Below are 14,643 nucleotides of genomic sequence, written 5' to 3' on the forward strand. Positions count from 1 at the left end.
CCTTTTTTTCTAACTTTTTTTTTTTGTAATTCTCATAGTGAGAGTGACCGGCCACCTCTAGAGTCATAGCGTCCTTTCGAGACGTTCACCCATATTTCGAAGTTACCTAAGTATGTTCGACTTGCTCCATCCTCTTCCACGCGGATGCATGCGAGACAAAGGATCTCTCTAACATCCTTCCATTATTCCATCCTTCTCATTCCTTTCTTCTCTAAACCAATTCATATGACCAGAGTTGGACGTAACATATAAACATCTTAATAAACTATAAAGGAAAATTGCCGCTACCAGATTTAATATTGAAATATCTCGGAAATAGTTGATCGTCTACACTCTACGTCCAAATAATTATATAGGGGAACACATTTTGTAATTCTATCAAGTTTTATTGAAATCAATGAAGACCACTTCTAAGCCTCTCCTTGTAAAAATTAATAGATTTTTTTACAATTAAGCTTTTTTAAGGTTAGTAACTTAGTTTTATTAGTTAATGTGGCACTTGGCTAATATACATTCATTCTATATTCATTTTTTAAGTTATTTTTTAAATAATCATGTTTAATCATGTTTATTATATATATATATATAAATTAAATTATTATATATATACGAAAATTAATTTTTCAATTTAGAAAGAATATATGTAATATTTACATTTTATTTATGTGTTTGGGGTATGTTTTCTATTTTTTAAAACGATTTTAATTTTGTTTGTCTATATCTAAAATGCGAGTAAGTTAAAAAGAAATAAATTTTAATAAAACGAATTTATCTGTTCTTTATAAATTGAAAAGTCTTAATATCAATATCTCGAAGTAATAATGAATAACATCACTCAACTCGGCCATTTTACTTTTTTGTTACTATACAAAACGTTTAAAAATTACATTTAACTAAATTTTTCTTCTATATTTTTATGATATTCGAAGTGAGATACCTCGGCATCAACACAAACTGTTTCAAGAATCATGGAGATCTGTCCCCGTGAACCGTGAGCTGACATCGCAATAACTTGTTGACATTTGATTTTGATACTAAGCACATTTTTTTATATTCCAATCTCATACGTGTCTTTTTAAAATAAATATTGACTAATTTATCACTGTAGATCTAAACCAACGCGGCAGCAATCGATTATTGAAGCAAAAAATAAACTTCGAGTAAGCTTCGATGATACTCAAAAAGAAAATTATTAAACACAGTTGTATTTAATGTTCTACTTATTTCACGAATTATGTTTGCTTTTTCTTAAATACATTTTAGCTGGGCCATGATGAATGTTGCAACTGTTACTGCTGTTGTTTACCGCAATCCACATGTTATGTGAGTGATGTATTCTAATGTTTACTTATATTTAATTTTATATTTATTTATTTGTTGTTGTTGCATGTATTGATTTGCTTAAAAAAATTAAAGAGTAAACAAAAAATTTTTACAGAAATATGTCCAGCCGGAAGTACCAAAATCTTTCGCACCTATTCGCGTAAGTAGATTAAAAAAAATTTGATAAAGAATATTCTAACAATTATTATAATTTTTTGATTGACGTATATTACAATGAAATTAATTATAAAGTTAATTATAAAAAAATACCTTTTTTTTATTTGTTGTTGTTAAAGTGCTTCTATTGTAATTTCCTTTTTAGTATTATTGGAAATCAAACGTACCGATGGATAAAAATACAATGTATCGTCTCTCTTATTGGGAAGGGCCTGCCACCATTGTCGAACCCATTCGTCCTGAAGATAATTTAACATGCGGTGACGCACCAATGTCTGATGAAACGACGCATAAAGTATGAACATTTTACTTTTAAAATAACTTGTTGACTGGAGTCTGATTATTCTTCCAGATGAGCTATTTTGGCAATTGGTGCGTGAAAACAGATCCTCCAATAACACCCTGTGATAAGCAGTGGCTGGGTAGAGGCCCGATAGAAGACGTCACGACGCACAAACATGATTATTCATGGAAAAGCATAACTCCTCCTGATATCATCAAGGCAGCAAATAATTTATATCCTCCATGTGCTGCTTTATCTGGTAATCCTCTCTCTCTCTCTCTCTCTCTCTCTCTCTCTCTCTCTCTCTCTCTCTCTCTCTCGCGCACACACACACACACATTGCTATATATAAATATCTATTTACTGTAACTTTAATTCTCGTTGCTAGAGAAAAATATGTACTATAATTTTAATTATGAAAAACAAAATGCATAAAGATCAGATCACGAACATGGCATGGCAGATAGAATACTGGTCTATCATATCAGAGGTCCCGAATTCGATCCTGATAGGAAACAAAATATTTACGTTTTTATCTTCTCTCGGAAAAGGCCGGTATTTTCGAGAGTCCTTGCGCACAGAAACATCTCTCAAAAAATTCGGAACCGGTAAATTGTAAATTTAAATTGTAGGTTCCATATTTGCTTGTGGTAATTGAATAAGCAACTTTGTACACCATAAGCGTATGAGAGAGGTGTAACACAGGCCAGAGGCCTAAGGGGAAGAAGAAGAAAATAAATATATCAAATAATTTAATTAATTATTTAAAATTACATAAAATTATTTAATTAATTAATTAACAATATTTTTAGACAGATGATACGACATATCGCTTGAGCTACTATAACTCCTCCAGCTTGCTTCCGGTACAATCTTTTGCGCCCACTAGAAAATATGTTAAATCGGATACACCAATGGAAGAATGCACAACATATAAACTTAGCTACTGGCCAAACGAGATTCCTGTAAAAGTAAATTTTAGAAAACAATTCAAAAACTTATTTTGTTTAATTAATTTTTTAATTTATTATAATTTATTTCAAATATATAATTTTGTATTTTTTAAAATATAATTGTATTTTAAAGAATTTTTTTAGATATTTTATATTTAATATTTTCTAAATTATATTAGAAATTTATTGACTTTAGTAAAAAATAATTTCCTTTTTTATAAATATTTATTACACATATAAATATTAAATATAAATAATTATTTGCTTTTATAGGAGGAGCGACCGTGGAGACAAAAGGAATATCATAGCCCAGTAACGCCGATGGATGGATGCACGACCTACAAATTAAGTTACTGGCCTAACTGTGATGAGAAGCCACCGGAATCTATTATTCCGAATGAAAACGAAAACTTGCTGAACGCCGGCTGCTGCTTTGACGACAACACCACATATCGACTCAGTTATTTCGGAGATGGTGCTGACAAACCAGATCTCGTTCGTCAGCCTGGCAATATGATTTTCTCTCCGTGCCCACTCTCCCACGATACCGTCAATCGGGTTAGTAAATACTGAATTGTACTTTCACGATAAATGTAATTTGAGGATAATGCACTAATTTGGATCGATAGTTATGTTCTCGGGTTTATTAATAGTATTATGTGGCGATTACAAGATAATTTTTTTAAATTGCCTAATAATCGATGCATCGTCTCGCAGATTGATTCGATAGTCCTTATTAATTCTATTAAGTCATATCACGCTATTGTAGCGAATTGAGACAACAGTGATTATTCTCTTAAAGATTGAAAACGTTTGCCGGCATCATCGTTTCAACATCAAATCATGTTCGAGACGAGACTGTTAACTACTATTAATTACAGAAATTTTTATAGTTTAAATTGCATGATCACTTTTTAATTAATAGATTTAAATTTAAATAAAAATTTTTGAACTTTTGAAAACTCGAAATTTCATTAATCTCGTATCGTTGCAGTTGAGTTTTCTAGGCAATTGGTGCTTCAAACCGGAAACGTCCATCACGCCGTGTGACACACAATTGTTGGCCAGAGGACCGATGCAAGATAAGACTACGCAAAAGCACGATTACACTTGGAAGCGCGTGATGCCACCGACAGAGCTTCGACCCGAGAACAATCTTACTTTCTCATCCTTGCCACTGGAATGTAAGTGTTTAACGACACATATGTAAAATATTATAATTGCAATTTATGTATCTGACATTTTATAATCGTATTTATCGGAGAAAGTATAGTACTATTTCTTCATCAAAGACGAAAAAGCGCGCCATTTAAAAAAAGAAAAAAAAATCTTAGACATCGCTCGACTACTTTGTTTGTGGTTTTTTTATTACTAACATATAATCATTGCAGCCTGCACGACTCATAGATTGTCTTATATACCGAATGATCACGAATGCCTACTGCCTATTAAATCGTACGCGCCTATACGTAAGTACCAGCCATCCGACGTTGCGATGGAATCCGAGACTACGATGCGATTGAGTTATCAGCCGGTAGAGCCAGCGGATCAGATCGAGAAACCATGGGCTATGGCTGCGCCCTATTATTCACCTGTCGATCCTATGGAGGACAATACCACGTACAATCTAAGGTTCAAAACTCGCTCTTTATCCGATTATTTAGCGATTTAGAATCTTATTATTCATGCTGTATACTTTTACGTATCTTGTAAATTTATAATTGTAAAATTTATGTATCTCAATATCTTTTTGACAGTTATATTCCACCTGGAACACTCGTCCCCCTGTCCCCTTGTTCCGCTTCTTACTCCTCTGTTAACACCTACGAAAGTAAATCTTTAAAAAATTCTTCATCTTAATATTATCTTTTTTATACCGAATGATATGATGATATATATAATTACATTGTTATTACATTTTAGTGCCGTCGCAGCAACCTTGCCCTGCGTTGTGAATAGAGAGTAGATAAGGTGTGTACGAAAGTGATAATAATCTTAATATCTTAACATTATGTATTTATCTTCCTCTTACAAATATTTTGCCAAAGTCACGCGTACACGAATGCAAGCGTTTGTGATGTCCCGATTATGTATATTGTTCTGATAATAAAATGTCCTTGTGTACCAGAACTTTTCAATACTGCGTTAATCCACGCGAAAGATCAGTAAATGGTTAAAGCAATTTCATAATATCGCGCCTCTACGCTTATCGTAATCACGTTTCAGCCGAGATGTAAAATCTTTTTTTTTTACTAATGAAGCAATAATTGCACAATAAGGTACATTAATGCCTGATGGAAAAATTTTGCTGAAATTATTCCACGTTTTTTAGAACACTTTTCAACAAAATTTCAACATTTTAGAAAAATTTTGGAGAAATTTTAGTTCGATTTCAACGAGTTTTCAATACGTTAGATGAAAAATTCACATTCAATGAAATTTCAATAAATTTTCAGCAATTTCATTGAAATGTTTTAAAACGTGAAATAATTTTCAGCGAAATTTTTTTACCAGGATATATGTATATACCTTATTAAGTTACATTGTAACCTGTGTAACGGCGATTATCGCTACTAACTGGCATGATGTATGTATAACGATTATATAGTTGATATTCTGTGATAATCAATGATCCGATGATTTATTCGTAGTGGTATCTTACACGAGAGACAAATTCATTAAGTTTCACGCGCGAAAAGTAATGTTATAGCATCGACCTATATACGTTCGACTGGACGTACATAATTTGTTTCTAAGTAAAAATGCGAATTTCATATCGCATCGGAAGTCAACGGCTCCTCGCCGACTCTATGTGAAAGTACTTAGCATATCTATCTGTTTACGTAATAATCCCGGGATGTCTTCCTTACACGCCTTCAGACAATAGAATACAGGGAAGGCACACTAATCCTACTATAGATGACTAGATTTTATTAAGAAATTAATCCGCAAGAATTGCGTAGCGTAAAACTTGAATAATGTATATTACGCATACGATTTTTCGGGTTGGATGGCTTCTCCCAATATTAATTTATTAATTTATGCACGTGACTAATGTAACCGCGGCTTTACTTTCGCTAATTTTCATCTTTGTAGCAAAATCTTGATTAATTAAATGCTGAAGAGAAATTTTTGATGCGTTGATTCTATCTTTTCTAACGCATAAATAAATTATTTTCTAATATATAGATATGCGAATCATCACTCGCACAGACTATGCAATTGTTAGAACTAAAAACATTTCCAAGTACAGTATTATTAGTTCCATTAATTTCTAGTCACTCATCGGGTCATTATTTACAACTTCTGTGCTTCAAACGTAATTATTAATTAGATCGTAATTATTAATTAAAAGATGCAAGAATTGAATCTTTTTAATTTTCTTAACAAAATGGAAAGAAGAAAAGTCGGAGTAATCCGCGTACGAAGGCCGCGTAAGAACAAGCGTATTGCGCTAATTCGAAGCGCAGTCCCTGACTACAAATCGTGGGTTGTTTATACGCGCATTCTGATGCATACATAATATAAGTATGCATATTAGAGTGTGTTCCTCATCCATTGTTTTTCTAGTCTCAAACTCCATAATCTACGAAACTATGTAGAGTTTCCTAAATGAGGAATGTAACTGCGAAGCTATATGAACGTTTCGAATCACCTGCAATATGTTCCGCGAAAAAATAATTGAATTTACGGAATACTCTATTAGCGTTTCGATATTAAAAATATTAATGCGTATAATTTATTATTACGTTTACGTATGAATACTTTTCCGTAAAACTATAAGTATATAAAGTAACATTTTAGATTATGAGGTAATTATATGAATAGACTCATTCATTAATTATTTTACTTAAATCTGATTTAATGAATTTTATCATAAATAAAATCAAGAGCGACAAGTTTTTGCAAATAATAGTTTTTTTTTTTAAGCTATCGGAAGATAAGCGATAGGATTTCAAGACTAAGATCATATATGGTAATGTCATAATCGGATCAAGACGTTTCTTGATATCGGAATATCAGGCAGGTCTCAATTCGAACGCTTAATACGAAGGAAGCCACTGTCCCACACATGCGTTTACTCCGGCAAATATGTAGGCTCTTTGTCGTAAAGCATACGAAGCATCTTTCGAAGCCCATCGTCTTCTCGAGTAGGGATAAAGTGAGAGTAAGTATAAAAGGGGATTTCTTTCCTCTCTTGGGATCGCAGTCGATCTCGTTCGTTTGCGACTATCTCCCTACGTTTGCCATTATATCCCTGACGCATATTCACGTTGACCTGTCTTATTGAAGAGGTACACATCTTTCGAGTCAGGATGAAATACGTGGTAAGTAACCGCGGAAGACTGTCTTCCGAAATGTCAATTAAGCGCGATACGACTTTGTCTCTTCGGGATTGAAAAAGTAAGTTCGTCTGTTCCCGACTATATTATATATTTGCTGCGTTGCAAAAAATATATGTGTAAAAATCAATTTAATTAATATTAAATAATTTTATCTTCATTTTAGTATCTTATTTAATTCTTGTTGTGTCTTTCCAATTATAATTTCAAAAAGAAATAATACATCTGTTTTAAAATAAAATTAATAATAACTAAGCATAAAATAACAAAACATAGTTTTTAGAAATATTTATTCATTTTTCATTTTTATTTTTTCATTTATTTATATTTATCAAACTTGATCGAATTTATTGAATTCAGTAGTTAAAAAATGTTTAATTTAATTAGAAGAAGTGTTCAACATGTTCGCGAAATACGTGATCCTTATAGAATTTTAAAAAGTCACCATTGTTATTGATACATTACGACAATCTGCATTTATTAATTTATATGCGTAAGATGTACTGTGTTGATGTGATGAAACAAGAATTGCGTGGGATTAAAATCCTGAAGTTTTACATAATCCAGAGGCTGATATAAGTTTATACGTTATTTTTTAGAAGTATCTTTTCAAACACTTAAACACATTCATTTATAATGTTAAATTGTTTTTTTAATGTAACAATTTTTACAAAATACTACTGTGCATATTACTCATGCATATTATATTAAAATTATTTCTTTTTGTTCATTTTTAAAAATTTTATTAAGCTTTACGATTAATCATTCAATTGATGAAAAATAGAATTTTTCGATTAATCATTCAATTGATGAAAAATAGAATTTTTCGATTAATTATTCAATTGATGAAAAATAGAATTTTTCGATTAATCATTCAATTCATGAAAAATAGAATTTTTTAAAAACGCTATTCTAAATCTCTCTCTCTCTCTCTCTCTCTCTCTCTCTCATAAAAATAAATCTATAATTCAATTAATAAACGAACAAGATCGCAACGGGACAAGCAACGCGACATCAAAGAATAATGTAGAAGGGGATCACGATAGGTTGGGATGAAATGGGACGGGCCCAGCTGTACGAGTTTGCGGGTCAGGAGTTAAATGACCCGCGTTGGCATTTGCTTCTCACTTTCACTCATCTCCTGAGAGCGCATCGCCTGATTTCGTAGTAGAGAAACCGATAAATCCACTTTGAAATTTTCGCGTTACACTCACCTACATCTACTTATTCTCATCGATCATCATTTTACCAGTTGAGATATGGTGCTTTCCAGTACAGACACAGTGGCTGCGTTCCAAAATTCACTGCCAGCATTAGAAATTTATAGTTTACGTTATATATACTATACATTTTCAGCACTGACAGTGAATTTTAGAACACAGCCAGTGTAACATAATGATTATTTCATCTTTGTTTAATATTAGCAAACAACAAAGATATGATTCACTGTGTTACACTGTGTCATCTGTGTCTCTCTTGCTGGAAAGTACCCCTAATCTTAGAATGCCGATTAGAAAGGGAATTAATTGATGCAATCCGAATCTTATATGATATACATACACTTAATAATATACACACATGCGTTTTGCAATATGAAACAAGCATTTTTTTTTTTGAAATGTATCTTAATCATGCATTCGCTAATCAAGAAAACTAACATTAATTTTTTAGGCATTAGCAATGATTCTGGGATTGGCAGTGGCGCAAGATCAAAATTATCATGGACGCAACTACCAACAGGATGATGAACAACATCAAGCTGACAATAGACGACCTACGAGCACCACGCCCATCCCAATCTTGCATTGGAACAAACAACAGGAACACGATGGAACTTATAAGATAGGGTAATTACATATGTATAAAAATGTTTACACAATTTTCCGAAAAAAAGATAGCTTCTTAAATTATTGCGATAATGCCAGCTATATATTTGGTATAAACATTTTTAAACCGAGTAATGAATAATATTAATAATAATTGTACATGCACATGTAATATTTCAAATATACAAAAAATATTTCTTTAATCTTACCCTTACATCATGTGCGCATAAAGATTTCGCTAATGATCTAACATTTTATCTTACGCTCTACATAATATATGTCATTATTCTCTTCGAAGAACGAAATCTTCGTTATGCGAGTTCGCATCCACGTAATCGCGGGTCCCGAAAGTTGACGCAATTATTTATCAGACTGCGACATTATGCCTGATGCCTGGAATCCATGCGAACTTTGCCAGCGCGCATTTTAACGTTACGTAACACGGGCTGGTTGGCTTTCTGGATCGTCCGTTTTGCGTAATCGATTATTTAACACCCTTGGGCGATTTGAATTCCACAGTTACGAAACGGGCAACAATATCATTGCTGAAGAAAGTGGCTACATCAAGACTATTGGCGAAGGTGAAGACCGGGCGGAGGCGATCGTGCAACAAGGTACCTTTTCATACACGAGTCCCGAGGGACAGCTGATCACCATTCACTATACCGCCGACGAGACCGGCTTTCACGCGCAGGGCGATCATATTCCCACGCCACCGCCTGTTAGTGAAGAGATCCAGAAAGGCCTCGACCTCATCTACGCGGGTATTCGTCAGCAAGAGGTAAGTATCCTCTGTAACCTTTTCTTTTCCATCCAGCCTTCATTATATTACTCTCTATAATTATTTTTTTTATCAAAGTTGTGTCATTTAATTCTATGAAATTTCACACTGTAGATATTTAACGGTAATTTAATTTAGATAATTAACGGTGCCTTAACAAAGCGGTTTTATTTGCAAAATACGGATCAATAGAATGTATGGAGATTACTCGAAAATATATTTAATCTATTATAGGTGTAGATTATTGCTTGTTGCAGATAAAATTTGAAAAGTATTAATATTGCTACAATATATTAATGGATTGTCTAAAACAAATGATCTCCATTAATAACAAGCATTTTATAACTGACATTAAAATTTAAATTCTATTAAAGGAACATTAAAGAGTTATTAAAAGTATTAAAAGAGCAGACTCATTCAAGATTACGTGACTGATAGTGAGTAATCGTATATGTATATGTTGTAAAACTTTACTACTTCATTGCAGTTAAACTCCATTCACAGTTTTCTGTCCCCACTTATTCTCTTTCTCTTTTATCTCTCTTCTTGTCACTTTTATTCACGTTCATGTTCAACCTTTATGGAAAACATTCTCCGCGATCTTATGGGAAGAACTTCTGTTTCGTCACAGCTAGCATAGGTCACGGTTTCCAAGCAGGGTTTGCGAAAAGCCATTCAGTTATCTACGTTATGAGCATACTTGCGAAATCATGCCGATCTATATCGATGCAAAGGTTAAAGACCGCTATATGGTATGAATGACCTGCGCAAAGCAAGGGAAAAAGCTAGTTACTCGTATGCCGTTTCCTTTCAACTCTCGTTAATTATTACATCGGTAATAGCTACTGGTTCTTTTCTTTATTTTGTCGAAAACTACAATTCTTATCTATGCACCGTAGAAAGCTATCTACAAATCCGTGCCGAGATATCTACATCTAATTAAAACTACATCGTAGATCGTAGTGATAATTAATTATAATAATTAGCTTTACCAATATCATACGAATCTGTTGGTCATATTTTAAATTTATATCTATTGTAAATAGGAAACAGCAAATCTTTGAATAAAATATTTTTTAATGATTAAAGGAAATAATATTACGCGTAATTTATTGAAAATGAAAAAATAACTTGTTACTCTTGTAACGAATTAAAAGTAACGCATCGATTGATCGATGCATTACAAAAAAATGAGTTACTTTTTTTTAGTAATGAGTGATTTTCCAATTCTGGTGTTATCATTGCCGTACGTTACTGCCATTTGCAACGTTATTTTCAAATCGTTTTTATAACAAAATAACAATAAAAGTAACGGTGTTACAAATATCGCGTTAATCCTATTCTCTGGCAATAATAGATAATAAAATTAGATTTAACGCTTAACTATGTATTTAATCAAATTAACATTACTTTTGAAAAAGAAAAAAATAATCTTTTTAAAAAATAGATTTTGTAACCTTCTGAAGAATTAATTAATAAACCAACAAATAAACCTAATTTATATTGTAATATCAATTAATAACTCTAGATCTTTAGAAGTGAAAGTCCCTCACATCAAGGGAGGTTTCACTCTGACTAAAAATTCAGTCAGTCTTGAAAACAAGAGTGAAAATATATTTGCTTTTAAACAAGAGTAACAGATTTTCATTTTTTTGGAGTAAGATTTCACTCTTTTTTTAGAGTATAAAAGTTACTCCAAGGAATAAAGTCTTGCTCTAAAAAAAAAAGGAGTGAGATTTCATTCCTTTGAAGTGAATCTCACTCCAAAAGAATAAAATCTTATTCCAAAAGAGAGTAAAACTCTGTCACTCTTATTCAATAGTGAACAATTTTATTCTTTTTTTCAAGACTGGCTTAATTTTTACTCCAAAAGATTTAGAGAGAATAAAAACAGTTTATAAAAATTCAGTATGTTTATTTTTAGGAGGAAGAAGCTCGCGCAGCTGCCCAAAAAGCACAACAACCTCTGAGCCAGCAAGTCGACAGGCGGGACGAATATAACAGAAAGTACCAATAATGATGCTTTACAAACATAGCATATTGTATTCGCAGCACCGTACCGTTATTAAGAAGTAGCTATTAAGTTGTTAAGTTACTTTATTCTTTCGCGTCTCAAATACACTCTTTATTCTATGTACATTTGTAGTGAGAAACATCGCTTTGATAAGCTCGACTTTGCTCGTCCATCTTTTCATCGTCGATCACATCGAGCCTTTCAAACGTGAGATCCTGGCATTCCTCTATATCAATAATAATTAATTCCCTACTATATATCACTATCTTTCTCTGTGGCGGCGCAACTACCTCTGCCACGTAATTGTGCTCTTCGAGTGGGAACTGACATTTCTTGTATCGCGACAAAGAAGAATGTACGAGAGTAAACCATACCCAGCAAACTAACTTACTCGTGATTGCGTCTATACGTTCATTCATGGCGCTGTCACTTTTATACCTCGTCGTACAATTTCTGCCTTTGGCGCAAGAACTTTAATTATAGACATTTATACATAGACAGAACATTGATATAATTTTTCGATGACTTCTTTCACAATATATTTTCTGTTCTACACTTAAGAGAAAAACTTTTCTGTTTTCAGAACATCCATATTTTTAATAGTTTACTTGTGTTAATTCTTTGCACAGCATTTTATTTTTTAATTATTTCTATAAATTATTCTATATTCATCTATAAATTATTGAAAAAACATTTTTATGAAAGAAAAAAGTATAATTTTTGAGAAATGTTTATTAGTACATATATATATATCAGCAACGAAAAATAGGAAATAGGAATCACACATGGCGGAAAAGAATCAAATTATTCATTATACAAATAAGTACATATATCGACTTCTTATCAGCAGCGATTACACATATCAAATCGTGCATTCTCAAACATGTATAAATGATCTATATGATCTATGTGAGCATGCAGATATTCGATAAATTGATCTTCTGTGAAATAAAGAATTATTATGGCCTATACAAACGCTAAAAGATTTGCATTCGAATTTGTTCGGAAAAAGAAAATATAATACACATATATAAGCGTTTAACGAAGCGAAGTGTCTTTATTATTAGTTTCATGTGTACATACAAATCTATAAGGGCATCAGTCTTCGTGTTTGGAGAGGAAAGAAAGAGAAGCGCTCTCCGAAACTGGTGAAACTTTTCACGAGGTAGCGCGTCGAGACCGGTGAAACTTTGAATGAGGTATGATAATCAAATATAAGTAAGCGGACGCTGGTGCTCCTGAATGCACATCGCACTGACGTTATTATACGACACAGATTCACCGATAATATTGTATATATTGCTCCTTGCAATCCAAGTAACAATTATAAATAACAAATACTTAAAATTATTGACAATTATTCGGAAATAATTACAGGAGACTTGTAGATTTGTAAGATAAGAATATATTCCTGAAAATCGATTTTAAATAAATTCAAAAAAAGTCAAAATAAAAAGAATATACCATAAAAAATATATATTATCAGAGCCAAGTCGGATATTTGATAGTTTAATCAAATCAAGAATTTCTCTTTAGTTTGTCGCAATAGAAAGTTTGAAAATGTTTTCCTAGATAAAACCAATTTAATTCGATAACTCCTATATATAAAACTCATTAACAATACTTACAAATATTTTTAATTGTATTATATTATATTAATATTTTTATTTATTTTAAAATGTGGGATACATACAATTAAAGTTGAATATGCCGGATCAAATGTTACTAAATTATGTTAAATTGTTATTTTATATGTGGACAGCATTGAAAATTATATCACAAATGCAAAGACTATAGTTTGTACATACGCGTTATCATGTTGTACAACTTTCATATTGTGCCATATTCAATTCTGATAATTAAAATAGCCATAAATTTTCGGTTGTCCTTTATATTCACCATAAAATTCCTAATGAAACAATAACTTCGATAAATACAGTTTTATTTACTTTGTTACTTTCATGTAAACTATCTGATATCACATGTTTGACATTCTATGTGTAAGCGATTGCTCGCTTTTCACATTTATTTATAAAATAAGTTAAGCATAAGATGATATTCCTTATACACAAATTGTATCCCTTGATTTTTTGACACGCTAACAATTGTAATGGCTGTGTTCAGCAGACTCAACGCTGTTATTAATGTATTTTTCCAGATCTATACTGATTGCATGATCTAAAAGAATACACCAATAACAGCGAGCGCTCACTCAACTGTTGAGTCTGCCGAACGCAGTCATTGTCATTCGCGGGGGAACTTTAATCTGAAAATCGCAATTGACTATTAGGCGCAAAGAGCGTAACAGGACGGTTCTCATCGCCGTAAAAGAACGAAAAGTGCGCGGTGTATCTGTTTTTACTTAACAATCTGCACCATTGTCGCGATAAAGAGGTTTCAGTTTAACGGTTAACTAATTCTATGTCGTCTTTTTCATCATTTGGCACGAGCGAATAGTCTTCCGGTATGCCGCGAAAAATTAGTAGTACGTGAAAAGTATCCGCGGACACGCATTATAAACTAAGAAGGAAACTACTGCTATTAGCGTCAGCAGAATCAGCAATAGAAAGCTATTAAGATTTCCGGATCTGTGGCTCACGCTGAATTAATCATGTAACGTACAACAATGCACATTTGCATAATCACTGTGTTTCTCGCATCAGACTTTTAAGATGCGATTCGGTGACGATATAAATCACCACTATAGTGGTATAAATCACCTCACAGTATAACGCAGTTTTTTTGTAACCAATAAAGTTGTGATACCTTGCTGGGTGGAATGTCGCTAATACAAAAAAAATATTGCAGGATTAATGACCCTATTCGCTCACGCCAAAATGTCGATCGTTTTATATTTTTTGATTTGATAGGTGGGATTCTTATTTGTCGTAGATCGATATTCGCTCTCTAAGCGGAAAAACATAAAACGGGTAAATTCGCTCA

The 14,643-nt window shown here is 32.5% G+C and overlaps 1 protein-coding gene across 1 annotated transcript; it reads left to right on the forward strand.

Annotated features, from left to right (window-relative positions):
* The first annotated feature begins 858 nt into the window (after positions 1–858).
* Positions 859–11,859, forward strand: LOC108747141. The gene is made up of 16 exons (XM_018484413.1): positions 859–991; positions 1,109–1,160; positions 1,264–1,323; positions 1,439–1,483; positions 1,646–1,795; positions 1,853–2,042; positions 2,600–2,754; positions 3,010–3,294; positions 3,731–3,920; positions 4,128–4,368; positions 4,494–4,567; positions 5,926–5,983; positions 7,146–7,152; positions 8,751–8,926; positions 9,425–9,686; positions 11,611–11,859. The coding sequence occupies exons 1-16, from the start codon at positions 969–971 to the stop codon at positions 11,701–11,703; spliced, it is 2,061 nt and encodes a 686-aa protein (XP_018339915.1). The 5' UTR covers positions 859–968; the 3' UTR covers positions 11,704–11,859.
* Positions 11,860–14,643: the final 2,784 nt, after the last annotated feature.

The sequence above is a fragment of the Trachymyrmex septentrionalis genome, unplaced genomic scaffold (assembly GCF_001594115.1).
Source record: "Trachymyrmex septentrionalis isolate Tsep2-gDNA-1 unplaced genomic scaffold, Tsep1.0 scaffold195, whole genome shotgun sequence".
In the NCBI taxonomy this organism is placed as follows: Eukaryota; Metazoa; Arthropoda; class Insecta; order Hymenoptera; family Formicidae; genus Trachymyrmex; species Trachymyrmex septentrionalis.

What these genes read in the sequence shown, in the direction of transcription:
- LOC108747141 (XM_018484413.1), top strand. Translation starts at nt 969, where the DNA reads ATGGAGATCTGTCCCCGTGAACC. An exon ending in CTGATGAAACGACGCATAAA is followed by an intron (nt 1,796 to 1,852) that starts GTATGAACATTT and finishes TTATTCTTCCAG; the next exon opens with ATGAGCTATTTTGGCAATTG. An exon ending in GATGGAACTTATAAGATAGG is followed by an intron (nt 8,927 to 9,424) that starts GTAATTACATAT and finishes TGAATTCCACAG; the next exon opens with TTACGAAACGGGCAACAATA.